The sequence below is a fragment of the Psammomys obesus genome, unplaced genomic scaffold (assembly GCF_907164565.1).
Source record: "Psammomys obesus unplaced genomic scaffold, mPsaObe1.curated_primary_1811, whole genome shotgun sequence".
Taxonomy (NCBI): Eukaryota; Metazoa; Chordata; class Mammalia; order Rodentia; family Muridae; genus Psammomys; species Psammomys obesus.
This window is the reverse complement of record NW_026594216.1, coordinates 1278676-1300273: the sequence shown is the minus strand read 5'-3', so window position 1 is coordinate 1300273 and position 21598 is coordinate 1278676. Positions and strand designations below refer to the sequence as shown.

At 40.8% G+C, this 21598-nt stretch overlaps 1 protein-coding gene across 1 annotated transcript; it reads left to right on the top strand.

Moving 5' to 3' along the window:
• Positions 1-707: 707 nt before the first annotated feature.
• Rbm15 (RNA binding motif protein 15) lies at positions 708-9129 on the top strand. The gene is made up of 2 exons (XM_055618176.1): positions 708-4827; positions 8759-9129. The coding sequence occupies exons 1-2, from the start codon at positions 1968-1970 to the stop codon at positions 8779-8781; spliced, it is 2883 nt and encodes a 960-aa protein (XP_055474151.1). The 5' UTR covers positions 708-1967; the 3' UTR covers positions 8782-9129.
• Positions 9130-21598: the final 12469 nt, after the last annotated feature.

Genomic DNA, 21598 nt, shown 5'->3' with positions numbered 1-21598 from the left:
TGTGCTTCTTTCAAATCCCTTTAATGTGATCAAGAGATTTTGGCCCGAATGTTCACCAATTCAGGATTATATACCAACAAAACAAAACAGTTGAAATAGGCCTAACATGGTTGTCGTACCTAATCTTCAAGTAGTTTATTTTTACTGTATATGTATTGTTGTCTGATTGTACATTTATCTCTGTGAGGGTGTCAGATCCCCTGGAACTTGAGTTAGAGACAGTTGCGAGCTGCCATGTGGGTGCTGGGAATTGAACTGGGCCCTCCGGCAAAGCAGCCAGTACTCTTAAGCGCTGAGCCATCTCTCCAGCCTCTCTTTAAGCAGTCTGAAAGTTTGTATTTCAGGGTCTTTTTTTGGGGGGTGGGTGGGAGGTGGGGGGTTGCATTATTACTATTATCTTGTAGAATGTCCTGTTTTTAAAACATATTCTGTCTTTTGTGAATACTAAGATCTTTCTTGGGGAGACTGCAGAAGGCCTATTTCCCTTCTCTAGAAGGTAAACGCCAGTCTAAACTCATGATCACCAGTATTACACAGGCTTACTCGACACGATAAAGGTGCATGGGGGTCGGTGAATTGCATTTAGACGTGGATCATGATTAAAGGAGTCAAAGGAGGTGGATGGGGGGGGGTGCAAGTTGGCCGTGTTACTGGGTCCTAAGACGGATTTTAATCGGAGGGCTGAGATCCAAGAAACGAGAGAAAATGTACCGTCTGCACGGTGGGAAGCGTTACGTATTAGAGCCGAGCACAGCCACATTATGTCCCACAGCTCTTTTACAAACGCAAACCCTACAGGGATTCACAGCATAAAGCAGGCAGCAAGGAAGGTCTGCAGCGGGCCTGCGGGTCGGGGCCGTCGGCACGCCTGGAGGCCGGGAGCGCAGGTCACCGCGGGCCCTGAGGCGGCCAAGAAGAGCGGCCAGGTCTCGGCGGCGCCGTTTCCTGGGTCCGCGGGCGGGCGGCGAGCCGGGCCCGCCCCAGGGCGTCAGCGTGACCCGAGGCTCCGCGAACCCTGAACTCACCGCCCCAGCCGGCCGCCCAGGGCGGGCAGGCACTTTCTCGCGCCCGGGGGTGGGGCTACCGCAGACCGCTGCCTAAGATGGTGTCGGCCGGACTCGCCGGGGCGGCCGCCTGAGGGGATCGGGAGCCCAACAGCCGGAAGGACCGACGGGCCCGTGCGGAGCCCGCAAGTTCCAAGCTCGAAGGGCCGCAGCGCAGCCCCGCACGCCGCGGGACCTGGCGAGTGTTTGAGAGAACGCCGAAAGCGCGGGGAGGCGGGCCCGACGCGCCGTCACCGTCCCGCGACAGCGAGGTGACGCCGCCCGGCTCGCGCGTGCTCCGGGCTCCCACCTCCGCGCGGCTCCGTTTACGGGCCCTGCTCCTTTAACTGCGTGACGGGCGGCGCTTCCACCCTATCACGTTCCTCGTCAGCGTCCAATCAGATTCAAACTTCCCTCAGCCGCCGGACGAGTTGGAAGACTGGGGTCGAGAGCGAGCGGGCGAGCGAGCGAGTGAGTGAGCCAGCTCTTTGTCTCTCGCGAGATCGGGCAGAGCCAAGTTCTCGGGGGGGGGGGGGGAAAAAAAAAAAAAAAACCACGCCAGAACCGATGTCCAGACTTCCGAAGTAGTGATTTAAAGGACGTGGCCGTGGACCAATGAGAGGGAAGAGAAGGTGGGGTCGCCGCCCTCTCCGCGCTAGAAGTACCGTTACAGAGCAGGCTTCTTGTCCAATCAACGCCTCGAGGCCTCGGGTCAGGTGACCATGAAGTGCGAGGGGCGGAGCCACGGCCTGGCGCGAGGAACCGTTAAGATAGACAACGAATAGAACCAATGAGGTACTTGGATTAGGGCGTTGGGAGCCCAATAACAGCGTCGGGGCGGGCGCCTTCCCGTAGCGCGGGGAGATGTGAAGACGGACAAATAGTTTTTCCAATGAGAAAGCTGAAGAGTGAGTTAATTGACCAATGAGGTCTGCGGGGCGGGAGCCTCTGCCGCGGCGGAGTCCAAGATGGCGGCGTGCGAGTCCGCTGTGTGAAACGAGCGCGGGGTGGCGGGTTAGTCAGCTCCGCAGAGACGACCTCCGGCGACCCTCGACAATGAAAGGAAAGGAGCGCTCGCCAGTCAAGCCCAAACGCTCCCGAGGTGGTGAGGACTCCGGTTCTCGTGGGGAACGGAGCAAGAAGTTGGGGGGCTCAGGCGGCAGCAATGGGAGCAGCAGCGGGAAGACGGACAGCGGCGGGTCGCGGCGGAGCCTTCATCTGGACAAGTCCAGCAGCCGAGGGGGCAGCCGCGAGTATGACACTGGCGGGGGCAGCTCCAGTAGCCGCTTGCATAGTTACAGCTCCCCAAGCACCAAAAATTCCTCAGGCGGGGGCGAGTCGCGCAGCAGCTCCCGGGGTGGAGGCGGGGAGTCACGTTCCTCTGGGGCCGCCTCCTCAGCGCCTGGCGGCGGGGACGGCGTGGAGTACAAGACCCTGAAGATCAGCGAACTGGGGTCCCAGCTGAGCGACGAGGCGGTGGAGGACGGGCTGTTCCACGAGTTCAAACGCTTCGGTGATGTAAGTGTCAAGATCAGTCATCTGTCGGGTTCTGGCAGCGGGGATGAGCGGGTAGCCTTTGTGAACTTCCGGAGGCCAGAGGACGCGAGGGCGGCCAAGCATGCCAGAGGCCGCCTGGTGCTCTATGACCGGCCTCTGAAGATAGAAGCCGTGTATGTGAGCCGGCGCCGCAGCCGCTCCCCGTTAGACAAAGATACTTACCCTCCGTCGTCCAGCGTGGTCGGGACCTCTGTGGGCAGCCACAGGCACGCCCCTGGAGGTGGAGGTCAGAGATCCCTTTCTCCTGGCGGTGCTGCTTTGGGATACAGAGACTACCGGTTGCAGCAGTTGGCTCTTGGCCGCCTGCCTCCTCCACCCCCGCCACCATTGCCCCGAGAGCTGGAACGGGAACGAGACTATCCGTTCTATGACAGAGTGCGTCCAGCTTACAGCCTTGAGCCGAGGGTGGGAGCGGGAGCAGGTGCTGCTCCTTTCCGAGAAGTGGATGAGATATCACCTGAGGATGATCAGCGTGCCAACCGGACACTTTTCTTGGGCAACTTAGATATCACTGTGACAGAAAATGATCTCAGAAGGGCTTTTGATCGTTTTGGAGTCATCACAGAAGTGGACATTAAGAGGCCTTCTCGTGGCCAGACCAGTACCTATGGTTTTCTTAAATTTGAGAATCTGGACATGTCTCACAGGGCCAAACTAGCAATGTCTGGCAAAATTATAATTCGGAATCCAATCAAGATTGGTTATGGTAAAGCCACACCCACTACCCGACTATGGGTGGGTGGCCTGGGACCTTGGGTGCCTCTTGCTGCTCTGGCACGAGAATTTGACCGATTTGGCACCATTCGAACCATAGACTACCGAAAAGGTGACAGTTGGGCATATATACAGTATGAAAGCTTGGATGCAGCTCATGCTGCCTGGACTCATATGCGTGGATTCCCACTTGGTGGCCCAGATCGTCGCCTTAGAGTGGACTTTGCAGACACAGAACATCGTTACCAGCAGCAATATCTTCAGCCTCTGCCTTTGACTCATTATGAACTAGTGACAGATACTTTTGGACATCGAGCACCTGACCCTTTGAGGAGTGCTCGCGATAGGACACCACCCTTACTATACAGAGATCGTGATAGAGACCTTTATCCTGATTCTGATTGGGTGCCACCCCCACCACCAGTTCGAGAACGCAGTACTCGTGCTGCAGCTAGTGCTGTGACTGCTTATGAGCCACTGGATAGCTTGGATCGAAGGAGGGATGGCTGGTCGTTGGACAGGGACAGGGGTGATCGAGATTTGCCCAGCAGCAGGGACCAGCCAAGGAAGCGAAGGCTGCCTGAGGAAAGTGGAGGACGGCATCTGGATAGATCACCTGAGAGTGACCGGCCTCGAAAACGTCACTGCACTCCTTCTCCTGACCGAAGTCCAGAACTGAGCAGTAACAGAGATCGCTACAACAGTGACAATGATCGATCATCTCGTCTTCTTCTCTTGGAACGGTCCTCTCCAGTCAGAGATAGACGGGGAAGTTTGGAGAAGAGCCAGAGTGACAAACGAGACCGTAAAAACTCTGCATCAGCTGAACGGGATAGGAAGCACCGGACAGCTGCTCCCACAGAGGGAAAAAACACTCTGAAAAAGGAAGACCGATCTGATGGCAATGCACCCAGTGCCAGCACTTCTTCATCAAAGCAAAAGCCACCTTCCCAGAAACAGGATGGAGGGACAGCTCCTGTGGCAGCATCCTCTCCCAAACTCTGTTTGGCTTGGCAGGGCATGCTTCTCCTGAAGAACAGCAACTTCGCTTCCAACATGCATCTATTGCAGGGTGACCTCCAAGTTGCTAGCAGTCTACTTGTGGAGGGCTCAACTGGAGGCAAAGTAGCCCAGCTCAAGATCACTCAGCGTCTCCGTTTGGACCAGCCCAAATTGGATGAAGTAACTCGACGCATCAAAGTGGCAGGGCCTAATGGTTATGCCATTCTTCTGGCTGTACCTGGAAGTTCTGACAGCCGATCCTCCTCTTCCTCAGCCACATCAGACACTGCCACCTCTACTCAGAGGCCACTTAGGAACCTTGTGTCCTATTTAAAGCAAAAGCAGGCAGCTGGGGTGATCAGCCTCCCTGTGGGAGGCAACAAAGACAAGGAAAACACCGGGGTTCTTCATGCCTTCCCACCTTGTGAGTTCTCTCAGCAGTTCCTGGATTCTTCTGCCAAGGCACTGGCCAAATCTGAAGAAGATTACCTGGTCATGATCATTGTCCGTGGTGCGTCCTAAAGTCCATGTGTAATAACTTGTATTTACTACTTTGACATGGTTCCTTGTTTTGTGATGTGTAATGGGATACAGCATCAGATGAAAATTTCTTTCAATTAGTTTAGTTGGTTTTATATATATATATTTTTGTAAACTTCCTTAAAATAGATAATGGGGCAGTTGAGCTATTATTTTAAGTGAAAGGGATGCCCTGAAGGTAGTAGGAAGATAGATTTGCTTTAATTAGGAGTTCTTACCCTCGTAACTTTTCTTTTTCTTCAGGTTTTTCTTTTTCAATCTTGAGTTTTAAAAAATCCTCAAAATGATAAAACCCACAGTTTTTAAAATCATAATTTGGAGAGAAGAGCCTTCTGATAATATATAATCTGTACTGAAAAAAATGGTTTGATTGATGCATAGAAAATTTCTATACTAGAAACGTGTGACTAAAATTTGATCAGGTATTGCGATGTCCAATTATTTTAATCAGGTATTTGAGTATTTCTTTAAATACACAGTTTATTCCCATACAGTTTGCTTTAACATTTATATCATTAGTTTTTGAGTTTTGTATCCCATGTTTGTAGCAGTAATTGATAAAAATTGAGGCTTGTGTTATGAACCATTTACCTCTTCAGCTGGTATGCAAGAAATGAGTAAGTGCTTTTAAAATAAGAATTTTTTTGTTTAGTCAGTAAAAACAGTGGTGTTTTTATTGACTGAGAGGTGAGGCTAATACAGTTCTAATTGCCCATACTTCAAAACCAAAAATGAAGTTTTTTTTGTATACATTTAAGAAATTTCTGGTTTCAGGAATAGAGTTGTCTGCAGGATTACTTATAAAGTAATCCTCCCGTCCCTCCCCCCTCGCCCAGTAGACATTAATCAAATATCTAAAACATCTAAATTACAGAATTTTTTTAAAGCTTATTGTAAAATGCCCTTGATATATTTAAAGACAATGTCTTTTTTTTTTTTTTTTAACATTTCATGTTTAAACAGGAGTAGTGAGTGGCATTACATTGTTGACAGTGTTTTGAATGTCTTTGAAATTTAATATTTTGGCTGCTGTCTGTCTGCAGAGGTTTGAAATGTCAGTGTTAGAACCCTCCCCCTTTTGATTTCCTAGGTACCTGTAATTAAAATAATTTAGCTTACCTACACAGACACCCTCTCCCACACTTCTCCCCCAAAATAAAGAGCTGAGGATATGACATCTGCTTCTTAATAAGGGCTTCTGTTACTTTATAATAATGTTTGTTTGTTTTATGTGCCCTTCTGCCACCACTTGTGATTTCTAAGGCCATTATTAAATATGGTTTTCTTCCTTAAGTACTGAGGACTTCAACTAGGGCCCAGTATTTAGTTATGATTAGGAACTTGAGTTATGGGATCATGGTCATTTTTCTATTGTGTGAACATGACTTACTCAGAGCCTTGCAGAGTCCAACGGTTTTCTGTTTTCAAAGCTCGTAGATTTGAAGTAGCATCAATAATAGCCCAGAAAAAAGTCACATACCTTTAGTTTTTCATTATAACAGGTGTATACTGCATGTCAGTATGAAAGCCTTGTCATTACTATATCATACTTTTGTTTCTCACTATGTATTTATGATTTATTTTATTTGGAGGATTTTGAGAAAAAGAATGTACCAGACTTAACAAGCACAAAGGTCCTGGTGTGCCTATAGGAAAAATACCTGAAATCTTACATCTAAGACTTGGGTGTATTTTGCCTGCAGAAAAAGCAGCAGTTGGCATGAAATAGACATCTCTTCAGAAACTGATGCAAGTGTAGTCTGTGTACATGAACTTTAAGTACAGTTTTTAGTTAGCTAGGTAGATTTTTCCAGTTTAAATAATTTCACTAGCTATTAACTTTTTAGTATATTTTGATAGGTTAGTTGGGCAAATGATTTTGCTGTTAGAGAGCGAAGTCTGTGACATCTAATCTTCCTATTAATCAAATGTGGTTTTTTTAAGCTTTAATGGTTAACAGCTTACTGAGTATTGATTTTTGTTCTGAGTTTGCTTGAACCCTTATCTAACACTGCTACATTTGTTAGATCTGATCAATTAGTGCTTCAGTGTTTTTGAAACAGTGGCTTAATGCCATTTCCAAATGTATGTACTATGTAAATTAGTTTGGTGCTTCCCTACAAAGTGCCATCCTTTGTGTTGCCTACTTCTTGTGCAGGTTCATAATATCTGTCAAATTAGCCACTTAACCTTCAGAATTTGATTGAAAGCAGAAGTCTAAATCTGTTTCTAATCGCATTGGCCATACCAGAATCCCGTATTGGATATTCTTCTAAAAATTATTTTATGCATATGGATGTTTTGCCTGCATGTATGTCTGTGTACCATATGCTGGCTGCTTTTCCAGGGGACCCAGGTTTGGTTCCCAGCACCTAATCCCAAGGGATTTAACATCCTCCTCTGGCCTCTTTGAAAAAAAGACCAGCTTGTTCTTTTTCTATTTTTTTTTTCTTTAATAACCTTAGTACTTTAGTGTAACTGATTTTTGTTTTCCAGAAACTCAGCTAAAATGAATGGAGAGAGAATTTCTTAAATGTGCTATTTATGTGTTAAATATACTGGTAAAAATAAGATTAAGACTTTATGATCATAGCTTCAAAGTTTATGGAAAGTTAAGCAGTCACTCAGCTTCTAGCAAATGGTTCTAAATTGTGGAATAATATTTGCTGGTTGTAATAGGGATTCCTCTGTAAAAAATTTTTCATACAGAAACCTAAATCTTTAATGTGTACTTGTACACTATCAAACTGAAGGTGGTTTTTCTTTTAGAATTAACCTCTTAAAATGTACATCCTCTGGCTCATATAAGCTTTTGTTATATTTTGAAGGTGATTAACTCTGTGATTGACTCACTCAGATCATTTGATACGTAGCAGTAAAAGGTGTTTTTCAGAGTCAGACATTTCCAGGTTTATTTAAAAACTATGTTATGGGCAGATGTTCACTGACTTTTTTTTTTTTTTAAAGAATTTTTTTTTTTTTAAGCTGGTGAAATTGCTCATTTTGCAGGCACAGCTTGAATTACAGTTTGTATCCATATCAGAAGCATTTATCAAAACTTCTGTAGTAACAGAATTTTGAGATCTATTGATGAGGGTCTCAATGACTTAAGTGAAAAAAAAAAAATGGAGACAATTTTTTGGCTTTTTTTCCTTCCTGGTTTTGAAATAGGAGTAAAGTATGAGAATAAATACCAGAGTTACCCTTGTTAACTTTCTGGTTAAAGTGATATCCTTAATGGGAAATTATTTCAGGTAACTACAGTAAAATGTTAGGCTTGATGACGAGTTCGTATGTGTATAACTTGAACAGAATTGAAAAGTATGAATCCTGAAGTGTTTTTTTTTGACTGTTTAGCAAATTGTATGTGTGTTTTCTTAACAGAAAGTAACATCTGCTGTTTTTGAAACATAGGTAAAGGTGGTTTGTAAATGGCTTTGACCACTCTCTACAGTAATGGAGTAGTCTTTATTACTCCATATAAATAACAAAATAAGTGTAGAAGGGTTAAAAGTCTGTCTAAACTCCATCTTTCTGTTCCACTTTTTAGTTATATCTAGAAAATATTGGTTAATTATAAATTTGCTTTTTTTCTGAACATTTGGCCATGTGTTAGTCGGTTATTTGAGGATAGAGGATATTTTCAATCCTATAATCCTTATGACAGTCTTAAAAAAAAAATCAGACCCTATTGTTCTATTTGTTATTTGTGTATTCATATAGTAAATTTATTTCAAGGTTTGTGCCAGTGGATATTATTGGTGCTTTTTGAAGTTAAAGTGGACTATCCAAGGAAGGTCTTGTTAATACTATGTTCATCTATAATGGCATAGGGGAAATATATATATTTTTAATACTGTAAACGTTTGTACTGAATAACCTTTTTTTCCCCCTCCCGCAAGCAAAACTGGTGAACAGCGGATGAAGATACCGAATTCAAAGCTCTAATGGACCTTTTTGAAGAGAAGTTGTGGCTTATGTGGAGTTTACATGGGCCTCTGATGGAAGAAAGCTAATCTGTTTAGTATTTTGTGCATTTTACTAAAATGGCAGCTTAACATTGTGTATCTGCTATTGTGATGCCAATGCCGGTGTTTTAAGTGGAAAAAAAAATGACCTCTTTGCTTTGTGCTGTGTACACAAGATTTCTGGAAAAGTAAAGAAAAACCCTTTTTATGGCTCACACAGCTTAAAAGTAGCTGTCACTCAAACATGGGCTCACAGTTGAGCGGCTTTTGTTTTATTCTAAATAAATTGTTTCTTTTGAGGAAAATGTTTTTCTGCCTGGAAGTGAATTGACGGCAAACCTTGACCCCTTTGTTTGCAGCGGAGGGGGTACTTGCTGCTGCTCAGATCTTGTATGTCTTGAGCAAGAAGCAGGGAGACCATCAATTTCATTTTGACTATCACGGTGTGTCAATTCTGAAGGATCATAGTGTTACAGTGACCCCCTTTGTTTGCAGTGAAGGGGATTGTTTGCTTCTGGTCCTCAACAGGATGAGGGTGCTGTTTGCTGGCGTGCAAGAAGCCGGGCAAGCACTCTAAGCCTCACCACGGTGCACGAGTCGGGGGCTTTGCTGGTTTGAAGAGCCGGAGTTCCTGAAATATAAGTTTTGATTTATTTTGTTCACCCATCACGTTTGGCTTTAGTTTCATTTTTTAATTTGAAGAAAAGTTTGAAATTGCATTATCTTGCACTTAACATTTGCACCAAATTGCCAAAAGAAGGAGAAATGCTCCGGTTGCTTTTTAAATGTTAATGATGATGTTAATAAAGCCTTTCCTGACACATTTGAGGAGCTCCTCCGTCTCCAGGGGCTTCTTACCAGAGTTATGCAGTGATGGGTTTAGTTCTGAATGGATGAAGAGTTCCTGAGAGCTAGCGTTTGTAATTAGAACCGTTACTTGGTATCTGTGCCTTATTTGACCTGTGGTTCCACATGCCTTGGATGTGCATGCACCGTGACGGTTTCGTAGGTTCGAACGCACACTCAGGCCCAGTCACTTCGGTTGGTAGTACAGATTGTGAGGAAAAAAAATGGAGGAGGCATCCTTAAAGAGGATTTTGTTTGCCTTTAGTTCCTGCATTATCCTGTACAGGGGCTCTTGAGCTTTGGAAGCCTGTTCCCAGTACAGGAGAAAAACTTTCCTGTTTGCAGCAGGATACTTCAGTGCACAGTGACAACGCTGGAGTTCAAGAGGAAGCCAGCAGTTCTGCACCTTTGGCTTCAGACACCGTGGTTGTTTGCCAGTTTTAAACTTAATAGTTGCAGACGAAGACCACCTTGACATGCAGTCTTGTTGGGCTTGTTTTGAATTTTAACCTCGGATGGAAGAGCCCTAGTGCTGTCTTATCTCCATGCGGGATGATGATTGCTAGGCAACAGGTGATTATCAACCAAGGATGCCACGGTTATACTCTGCAAGGTGGTGTTCCAGTGGTAAACAGCTGTATAAACTTGTAAACAGGTAAGAGGGTTTCTTAGAGGTCAAAAATATATAATTACTATGGAGAGGGTGTTGGATGCTTCTGTTAATGTTTCTCTGCTTGGAAGTCTTTAGACACTGCTGCTGTTAACAAGTGCCCTCCCCTCATTTAATATTTACAAAATTCTGCAACTTCTTGATAATTTTTTGTGTGTTTTATTTTTGAGTATATTTTATCGACTGAAAAAATATTTTAATGTGGGAGCCAAAGTGTTAGCATTTTGGTTATAGACTTGAGCATTGTTGTCTTTTAAATTTTTGACATCTGCCAGTAGCCCTGGTGTTTACCTTTCATTGTGATTTAATGGTGCAAGAGAACTTACGGATATCAACATTCAAGGATATTTTTAATTTTTTTTTTTTTTTTTTTGGAAATGATAGATGCTTTATTCAGAATGGTCTTATATTTATTTTCTTGTCCCTCAGATTTAGGCAACTGCAACCTGAGGGAAGTGAATAGATTTTTGTCTTACTATTTTCATTGTCCAGTTATCCTAGTAGCCTGCACATTCTGTCTGCACACTAATAAATGAGCAAGCACAGCGCTCTTTGTATATCATACAACTTCCTCAATTTGTTTTAAATGGGATCAAAAAATTTTGAATAGAACAGTTCATAACTTCCATAAGATTTAGGGAATCCCGAAATTTTAGTAGCTAGTCTGTACTGGCTACTTTCCCCCTTAGGTTTGTTTGTGCCCCTTGGATGGTTTAACTCTTCAGCTTATATATCACACTGATAAGTGAGAGGGACAGAATGAGAAAACCAGGCCTTTTCAGGTTCTTGATGTGTTATTTACAAGTATTTTTAAGCCAACTTTGCTTATGAGGTCGTTTATGTAAGGCTTTGCTAATTGAGCTCTCCTTGCGTATCTAAGCAGTTTATACCTATTAGAAATGCCAGCTCTCATTGTATTTTCTCTTGCTAGTCTTTTAAAGAAGTTAATGAATTTTAACGGGAGATTTAGGACGATTATGTTATATTGCTTATGTGTTTAGCTTTCTGAGGTATCAGGTTTCATCTCAAAAATGAGAGAAAGGTGTGTAAAAGCAGAGCATTTTTTAATGCATTATATAGTATATGCAAAATGGGAAGGTAAACAGTGTAGCGCTGTTTTGAAATTGGTATTCATAAAATTTAAGTATGCTTAGCTGCATTGAAGGAAAGTTAACAGATGGAGTGTTCTGATTTTAAAATGTGGAAACTGGTCTTTGAATTCATTTTTATGGTTTCCCAGTGTTTTTATTATAATCTGGATGTAGCATTGAACTAGGAGACCTGAATTAATTTGAGTTCATTTTTAAAAGCTTAGTAATGATGGTTAAAATTGAAAATAAGGATTGCCTTAAGTAAACTTAGATTTTGTAAATTGCTATTACCATAGCTTAAGTCAATTGGTTACAAGCTTTTTGTTTACTTAGGTTTTTGAGACAGTCTTGCTTTTGAAGTTCAGGCTGGTTTCAAACTCAAGATCTTCCTGCTTCTGCTTCTCATAAGTGTGAAGATTACAGGCATGTGACACCACATCTCGCTTTATAGTGTTTTTTGTTTTGTTTTTCAAGACAGTGTTTCTCTCTGTGTGGCCTTGGCTGTCCTAGAACTCACTCTGTAGACCAGACTGGCCTCAAACTCAGAGAAATCAGTCTGCCTCTGTCTCCTGAGTGCTGGGATCAAAGACATGTGCCCCGCCCAGCCTAAGTTTTTAATAGTTTGAATATTGACTATATATTATGAACCAAGATTCTGAGATTAGGAAATAGAAGAAAGTGTCAGGTAGTTTCTACCACTGTTACAGTGTTACACTAATTAAGTGATATACACTAATTAACAGTTTATACAGTAATTAAGGAACTAGGTATAAAGAGGTAAATAGTTCAACCACTAGGGAAAAGTTTAACAGTGTAAGATAGTAGAAAATATTAACAACAGATCAGTTGCTAATGTTTTCTGTTTTGTTTTTGGTTTTCTTGTAGCTAATAATGGATATGACAATATATTAGGTGTCTCAAGTTGGGATGGTTAAGAAAAGCCTAAAAGATTTTGTTAGAAGATATGGAATGATGGAGGGAGTTTGTGATGGGCAGGTCAGAGACACATATGAATAAGATTATTGTAACTTGGTGAATGGAAAAGACATACAGACTAAATTTTGGAAAAGTCGTATGGTGATTGGGTCAACCAAAATAAACTCCAAAGGACAAGCAAATAGGAGATGGTAGAGATGGATCATTAATTGCAGCATATTGACAGCAAACACTTACTAAGTACCTAATGTCAAGCATTCTGCACACTGCTTTATGTGCATTGTTTGATTTAAGTGTTCTACATTCTAATCTGATACTATGCATCCAGGATTCTAGCCTAAGGCTTTCATGTTCCTTAGTTTTGCCTCACTACTTTTTTTTTCTTCCCATTCTCTGGAGGCCATAGATAGGATTAAAGCTGTAAACTTGAGAAAATGTGTGGGCAGTTAATTGCAAGTGATACTGTATTAATATTTGTGAAATAGGCTCTTTGCTTTTCCATTGTATAGCTACTTTGAGATTTGTTAGGACCACCATGAGCTGTGAGTTTGTTCCTTTACAAGCTCAGAGGAGCTTGTAAATTCTGCTGTTTTGTGGTTGTTGGCCTATGAGTTGAATAACACTGACCTGAGAGCATAGAGTGCAGAGGTATAAGGAAGGGTCATATCATGTTTGAGGAATGAACAAAAATGGTGCTTGGAAAGAAGTGTAGGTAGGAGATCAAAAAATGTTATGTTTCAGAGCTGAAAAGAGGAGCTCCTAGAAGATAAGCTCAAAATTGTTGGTGTAAACAGAACAAAACTGTAAATACTGTCAATTAAAGTTGCTACCTAAAAGTGCTCAGTGCTTTGGCACATGCCTGTAATCTCAAGCACTTGGGAGGTAGGACAGAGTTCAAGGCCAGTCTGCCCTATTACATGGCAGGATCCTGTCTTAAAATGAAACAACAGAAAAAAAAATTGTCATTTAAGGAGCAGTTTAGTAATCTGTTATTTCTTCAAGGCACTCTTCTTGCTTAGTATTTAATTTTGCCTCACCAGCAAACAAATGCCACTTGAAGGATTGGAGATGTAGCCCAGTGGCTGAGCACTTGCCATACGGTGCATAAGGCCCTGGGTTTGATCCTAGGCACTAAACCCAACACACATACACAGGGGTTGGGTGGCAGCAGAGAAATGCTAATGTGACACTAGAAAGTTATATATCTTGACTAAGTAAAACATAACCAGGAACTTATTGGGGTATCCTTGAACTACCAGGTGTTAATATGAAATTGATATGACCAAAGTCTATCTTAAAATTGAAAGCATTTCTGTATGTGCACACATGCATGCATTAATGAACCAAAGGAAATGGCATTTCTATAAAGATGGTGAATGTGTACTGTTTTTATTTTTTAAATTGGATCTAAAGAGAAGACTCAGAGATTAGGAGCACTGGTTGTTCTTCCAAAGAACACAGCTTTCATTCCCAGCACACATGGTGGCCCAGTTATCTATAACTCCAGTTCCAGGGACTCTGATGCCCTCTTCTGGCCTCAGGCACCAGGCAGGCATGTGATGTACAGACGTACACACAGAACATCCATATACAGAAAAATGTGTATAGGTGATATGTGTGTAGGCACACATATGAAGCTAAGAGGATGACTTTGTGGAGTTGTTTTTCCTTGTTTGTCTTAAGACTGAACTCAGGCTTTCTGTGAAAGCCTACTTAACCATCTCATGATGGTTCTCTTTAGTGTGTTTTAAAATTTTATTTTGTGGATATTGGACCAATGCTTCCAGCATGCTTAAGTATGTGCTATATCATTGAAGTTTCACTTCGTGTTTTTTATAGTTATTCAGGTTTTGCTTCTTAAGGCTTCTAACTGGATCACCGTGAGCTGTCAGAATGGTCTTCCTAGTGAATTATCATCTGCTGCTTGATAGTCTTTCTGTTTTCTTAAGTTGTTACTGCAGTTTCCATTGTATTCATACATGGTTTCTGAAGTATACTTTCTGTATTTCATCACTTAGAATTTTTAGTGGTATCAAACTAAATTTTCATTCTAAAATTTAAAGGGTCTAATTGTATACAGTTGTACTTACCTTTATAGTCCCTGCACTCCAGAGGCAGGGGCATATGGATCTCTTGAGTTTGAGGGCAGCCTGGTCTAGGTAGCAAGTTCCAAGCTACATAGAGGCTTGGAAAAGAGGCTGTCTTTAAAAAGAAAAAGAGAGAGAGAGAGAGAGAAAACCTTAAAGAGTCTTTCCATGGTTATTATCTATGCAAAACAGATTTTTTTTTTTTTTTTTTTTTTACTTGTATAAATTGGACTTGCTTTCTAGACCAAGCTGGTCTCGAACTTACAGTGATCTGCCTACTTTTGCTTCCCTGAGCGCTGGGGTTGTGGATTTCCTTTTTACCCAGGAAAAGGACTTAATTTATTGTTAATGGATGAGCCTGTTAGTGCACCTGTGCAACAGTAGAACTATCATAAAATTTAACAGAGGTCTGTGTGTTTTTATTACGTATTTTAATGCGTATTAAAAATCATCCCATATAATTATATTTTAGTGTATAGAAATTGTATATTAATAGTTCTACTTGACTCCCAAGATGAGGATCTTATAATTTAGTGTACTTTTTTGTTTTGTTTTGTTTTTGGACAAAGTGTCTTGTAGTCCAGACTGGCCTAGAACTCTCCATGTAGCCAAGGGTGACCTGGAACTTCTGTCTTCGTGTTTTTACTTCTCAAGTGCTGGGGTGCTGGGGTATGCCATCATATCTTTGTTTATAGAAACACATCAGTAAACTTCTCCTTAATTGGGATTTTTCTACATTCTATTGCAGAAGTCTTAACACTGACTATACATAAGAACCCCTCGAGAGACTTAGGGAATTTTAATTCTAAAAGCTAAGGTTCTTCCTCAGATTGATTTGAGTTGGGGTAGATAGAGTGACTCTGTAAAGCCTCAGGAATTGGAACCAGGCATGGTGGGGTAAGCACTTAGGAGGCAGAGGTGGGTGGATCTCTGTGAGTTCGAGGCCAGCCTGGTCTACAGAGTGAGTCCAGAACAGCTAGGGTTGTTAACACAGAAAAATCCTGTCTTGAAAAAACAAAAAAACCTTCAGGAGTTTGTTCTTCCTTTGTTGTAAGTGCTTAAGTAATTCTACTGTGCTGCCAGCATTTAAGACCACTGCTCTGGAGACAAAGTTTAAAAAAACTCAGAAATACACAACCTTTTAAGAATTGTTAGAAAACAACCCCCCCCCCCAAAAATACAATTTTTGGTTTAGTACAGTACATATATTGCTTAACTTATAAGATCCCATCTGCCAAAAGTGTGGTCCAAGTCTAATAGTATGACATTAGTATCACTGGGGAGGTGGTTAGGAATGTAGAATGAGCCTTAGACCTGGTGGATGGGGTGGAAATTTGCAGGTAATTTGTATATACATTAAAATTTCACAGATGCTTGCCTAGTGTGTGGGAGGCACTGGGTTTGAGCCTGGACACACAAAAAAGTTTAAGAAACTTTTTGATCTAGATACAGTATTCTCTGTGATAAAAAATAATTATAATCATATTCCTTGTGCATAAGCCCCAAAGTTGCATTGGTGAAAATTACTGGGAAGCATTTATTATTTTGCTTTGTTTCAGGAAAACAACAACAAAAACCCCAGAAGAAAACCAACACACACATATAAAATAGATATTTGCTTACTGTCTACAAGGGAAGTAGGACTAAGAGTACTGAGGTCAGCTTCAGGTGGGCAGAAAACCACCAGCCTTAGTTAACAGAAAGATGAGAGGAATACTGTTTTTGCCTATCCTACCTGGTTGATTTTTGAGTAATTTGTTAGGTTTATAATTGTTTCCTGTTCTGTCTCATGCACACCATGGGATAGAATATTCCCTGACACACACTTACAAACACACATACACACACTCATACAGGTGTGAGCATGTTTAAGGTACTGTGTTGCTAGATGCCCCATGATTTAGGGTTTTGGGTTCCACTTTATTTATTTACTTATTTAATTTTTTGCTATGGGTAGAACCCACGGCCTGCATTGGAGGCAAGTATTCTATCACTGAGCTTTGCTCTAACCTAGAAGTTTGTGGTGGGCATGATTGAAGAATGGTTCCTAATTAAATTGTTTTTAAATTACACTTTCCAGACTAATTTTCTTCACATAGAAACAAGACTCAGTCTATAATACCAAAGCAACAAAGCACATTGAGAAAACAAATATTCATGTCTGTTTAAGGGTATGGTCAAGTATAATATTCAGAAAATAATTTTAATCTGCATTATACCAGTTTAGGTAAAGGAATGGTATTTTTAATGTGTAGGTTTTTAACAATAAAGTGTTCTGAAATATAGTTGCCAAGCAGCCAGCCATGTTGATATCCATTGACAAATTGCAGCTAGTTTATTTTCATATTCTGTAGTTTTTTATTTTTAAATTTGTTGTATATAATTTAAGGGGAATTTTCATCAACCTCAGTAATGTCTGTTTCTCTGGGAAACTTTTCAAAGATTCATTTACAATATTATGATTTATCCTCAGAAATGAGAGATTTGTTTTTAGTGGAGAATCAAATAGATCAGGGATTTTATTGTAGGTTTATTTTGTTTGTTTTGTTTTTTGAGATACTTTGCTTTCCTTTGGGGATGACTGAACTGAAGCATTAATGTATATTTATGCATATATATTTAAATATAGAACATTGACTATCTCTGTTTACTTTTTAAATTGCCAAGCTTAAAGATAGCCGTCTAAGTACAGTAAATAGTTAAACATCTTTTTTCTTCCTGGGTTTCTTTTTAGGAACTACTGGCAAAACCTATATCTGACTTTTGGATATGGCTTTATTACTCAACAAGTAAAAGAGGAGTTCTAATTGCCAGACTTCTGGCACTGGCATTGTCCTCCTGTTTCTGTAGAAACTGGGTTGGAAGTCAGAGCTGCACAGAGGGAAAGGGTAAGTTTCTTTCAGTTCCATATTATAAACCCGTATCTTACCAGTGATGGCCTGGTATCAGTTTCCACATAAAAGTGAGTGGTAAAGTGTTCTCAAATAGAAACTACTATTTTTTACTTGAGAGGAAACTGACATCAAGTCATTAAACATAATGAGGGTTTAAATATGGATTTATTTTTCTAGTGACCCTGATTTAAAGGAATAAACTAAATAGAATTACCACTTTCAGTTTATTTTTTTACTCAAGGGGCTTACAATATTCCTTTTTTCTTTTTTTTGTACCCTATTCTATTATGCCTTTCTAGTAAGTGAAAAGTGTCATATAGTATATGTGTAGGGGACATTGTAAAAATCTAGATGGATTATGTCTCTTTGTAGAGATCTACTTTTTTTTTCCCATTGCAAAACAAATTCTGTTCTTCTTACAAGTTCTTAGCTTTTTTCTCTCTTAGCTAAGTAGAATTTGTTCTCATCTAGGCACAGACCCATTATTTATATATTTTAAGATAACTGCCAATTCTTGAGTCATCATCCTGTGGCTCCAGCAGGCTTTACTAAACAGCTATAGAATTTAGACATGAAGTTGGTTTACATGATAGTACAAACTCCATGATTTACAGGTTGGTCCGTCTAAATAACATTAAAATCTCACTAGCTTTGAGACGATTTCACTTTTAAAAGATATTAGGAGTATATATTATTACATACTATTAAAGAAATAAAGTGGTCTTTTCTCCACTAAAAGAATGTAAGAGTTACGCAGACCAAAGAGGAGGCCACCTTGGCTTTATTTCCATTTAGATTTGTCACTTCTGAAAATAGTGTATGCTGTAAAAGTTGGTCAAGTGCAGTACACATGACTATAATCCCAACAATTAGAGGATAAGGTTGGGGCCAGCCTAGACTATATAGTGTGATCCTATGTGGAAAAATGAAGTTGGAAGTTTGTCAGTGGGAAAGTAAACTCATTTTAAAAGATTTTACATGCCTGAAAGTGGGCTATTATTAAAATTGTATATGATTTTCATTTCTCTTTGTTATGCTAGCTGGGGCTTGTATAGGGTAGAAACAACTGAGTGATTTTTAGGGTCAAACAGAAGCAGAAAGACAGCTAGAAAGTTTTGTGTACTGCTTGCTGTCAGGCACCCAGACACATATATACTTAAGAATAGTCAATTTGTCTTGGTTTTAAAATTTAAAAAAATCGTCTTCTGTGGCCTGGTAATGCTGCTTCCCCCTCAGGGGGAGGTAATTAAAGAGCAGGCCAATCAGTTCATGTCAGAGACAGTCCCTGTTCCTATTACAATGGAACCCACTTGGATACTGAACTGCCATGGGCTACATCTGTGCAGGGGTCTTAGGTTATCTCCATGCATTGTCTTTGGTTGCAGTATCAGTCTCAGGAAAGACCCCTGTGCACAGATTTTTTTGGTTCTGTTGCTCTTCTTGTGAAGTTCAGCCAGTCCTGATGAGACCTAATTCACTAGGATCAGAAAGAAGGAAAAGAAGAACTCCCCAAGTGGACTTGGGGAGGGGCATGCATGCAGAGGGTGGAGGAAGGGAGGGATTGGGACGGGAGGAGGGAGGGAACCACAGGGGGGGGGGATACAAAGTGAATAAAGTGTAATTAATAAAGAATTAAAGAAAAAAAATATTTCACACACACACAAAAATTTTTAAAAATCTCACCAAACTGGAGCAATGGTTCAGTGGTTAATAGCATTTGCCTTCTTCTAGAGGATCTAGGTTCTATTCCCAGATCTCACATGGCAGCTCACTATTTATAACTCTAGTCTTAAGGAATCTGATGCCCTTCTGGCCTCCAGGAGCACTGCATCCATATGGAGAACAAACATGTAGGCAGAACACTCAGACATAAAAATAAATAAAATCTCCAGAACCCCTCCATTCTGACCAGCCCAGTCACCTTGATCCTAGTTTATTCTCTGCATTCCTGAAAAGGCCTCACTGAAGTTTAGGGTTTTGTAGTGTAGTCTTTGGGCTTGGTTTTGTTTTCTAGACACGATCTTGCTATAAAATCTGGGCTAATCTCAAGTTGTTAACAGGCCTGCCTCACCCTTCTGAACGCTGATTATAGGCAATGTGTCACCACCACTACTGAGATGTCACTGCTCGTTGTTTAGACTGAAAGATTTTATAGTATAGCCTATGCTGGAGAGGATCAATGTATCCTCATTCTGCAGTACTCAGGCTGGCCTGCAACTCAAATATCCTCCTATGTCAGAGCACAGGAATTCCAAGCAACACCATAGGTTTGTCTTTCTGTTTTGTTTTTTGTTTTGTTTTGTTTTAAATTTGCTTTCTGCGTATGAGTATTTGTTTGCTTGTTTGTTTTTTTCTTCATACCTGTGTATCACACGTATGCCTAAGAAAGCCAGAAGAGGCATCAGACTTCCTGGGACTGGAGTTACAGATGGTTGTAAACTTCCTTGTGGGTTCTGGGAATTGAACTTTAGTCCTCCGGAAGAGCAGCCAATGTTCTTAATGCTCCAGCCCCGAGAGGTTCATCTTTTTTTTTTTTTTTTTAAATTACTCGTCTTGTATTCCATCACGATTCTAGTCAGTCCTAGCCCCCACCCCCACTAACACTAACCAGTAATAAAACACTGGCTTTAAACTGTTCTGAAAGTTGATTCCACATAACTTGGTTATTTTATTGATGTTGTTTTTGTGTATATTAAGAACACAAGTGCTAAATGTGACTCTTGAGTATTTGTGACAAAATGGATTTAGCCTATGGCTTAAGGATATTTACCACTGGGAGACTAGGAAATTATTAAAGGGGTTCATTTATTCATTTGTCATTTTCTGGAAGCTGCATTGTTGATGCACTGTAGCAGATAATCTCAGATAATAGTTGTGGTTTTTATTTTGAGGAGTGGGTTCATTCTTAGTATAATTTTAGGCCATCTTTGAGCTAAAACAAATTTACAGCTGTTTCTTTTTCTTTTTTTTAAGATTTGTTTATTTAAAAAAAAGATTTATTTATTTATTATGTAGACAGTGTTCTGCCCATATGCTGGAAGAGGGCACCAGATCTCATTATAGATGGTTGTGAACCACCATGTGATTGCTGGGAGTTGAACATAGGACCTCTGAAAGAGACCAGTGCCCTTAACCTCTGAGCCCCTTAGAGCTGTTTCACTTAAGTTAGTTTTTATAGTTTTTTGTATTTTCCAAGATGTTAAGGTGATATAAAGGAAAAATGATGAGGTTTTACGTTGATTGTTTGGGCTGTGACTTATACTTAACTAAATATTATGTTTCTTTGATTTTCAGTATTCATTTGGAAAATGGGCACTACAGACAATGCTTCTGAAAATTGTATGAAGATTAAGATTAGGGGAGGCAGCTGGTCAATGTTGGTGCATACCTTAAATTCCAGCACTTGAGGCAGAGGCAGGTGAATCTCTCAATTCAAGGGCAGCCAGGTCTATAGAATAAGTTCAAGACAGCTATGGCTATATTTAGAACAACCCCACCACCACCAAAAAATAGGCTAGGCATGGTGGCACATGTTTGTAGTCACAGACTAGGGAGATAGAGGTAGGTTCAGAATTTCAGGGTCATCCTCAACTATTAGAGAGTTTGAGACCAGCCTGAGTTACATGAGACCCTGTCACTAAAGGCCATATAAATAAATAAGTAGATGAAATAAGATACTGTATACAAAAAGTGGACAGCTAGCTGAAAACTGTTTTGCATGCCTATAAATTCTAGTTACTCAAGAGGCTGAGGCAAAATTGAGGGCTGCATGGAGCATTTGAGACTGGAGTGGAGAATTTCATGAGAACCTGTCTGAAAAATAATTTTTAAAACTTAAGTACTCACTGTAGTGACAGTTATTAGATGTTGACATTCTGATTTTCAACTGTACTCATATATGCTGCCTAATGCTTGTTTCCTTTTTGTCTACTAGGGAGCCCTTGGGGGAAAAGGGAAATAATTAGTGAAATATTGTGCTTTTCTTAAACTTCACATGTATTTGGGGTGCTGTTCCTATGTTATGGATTCCTGGAAAGTAGTTATATAACATCAGATTGTCAATGAAAACAACAATACAGTTAATGAATAGAAATATCAGAGTGTATTGTTTGTACAGTCTACATATTAGTTGTAGAAGTCTTTAGCTTCATAAGTCTGGGAATCTGTCCTCTCTTTCTCTCTCTCTCTTTTAAATATGCTTTGAAATAGGTTCTCATAAAACAGCCTGGCCTTTTAACTTGTGACTCTCT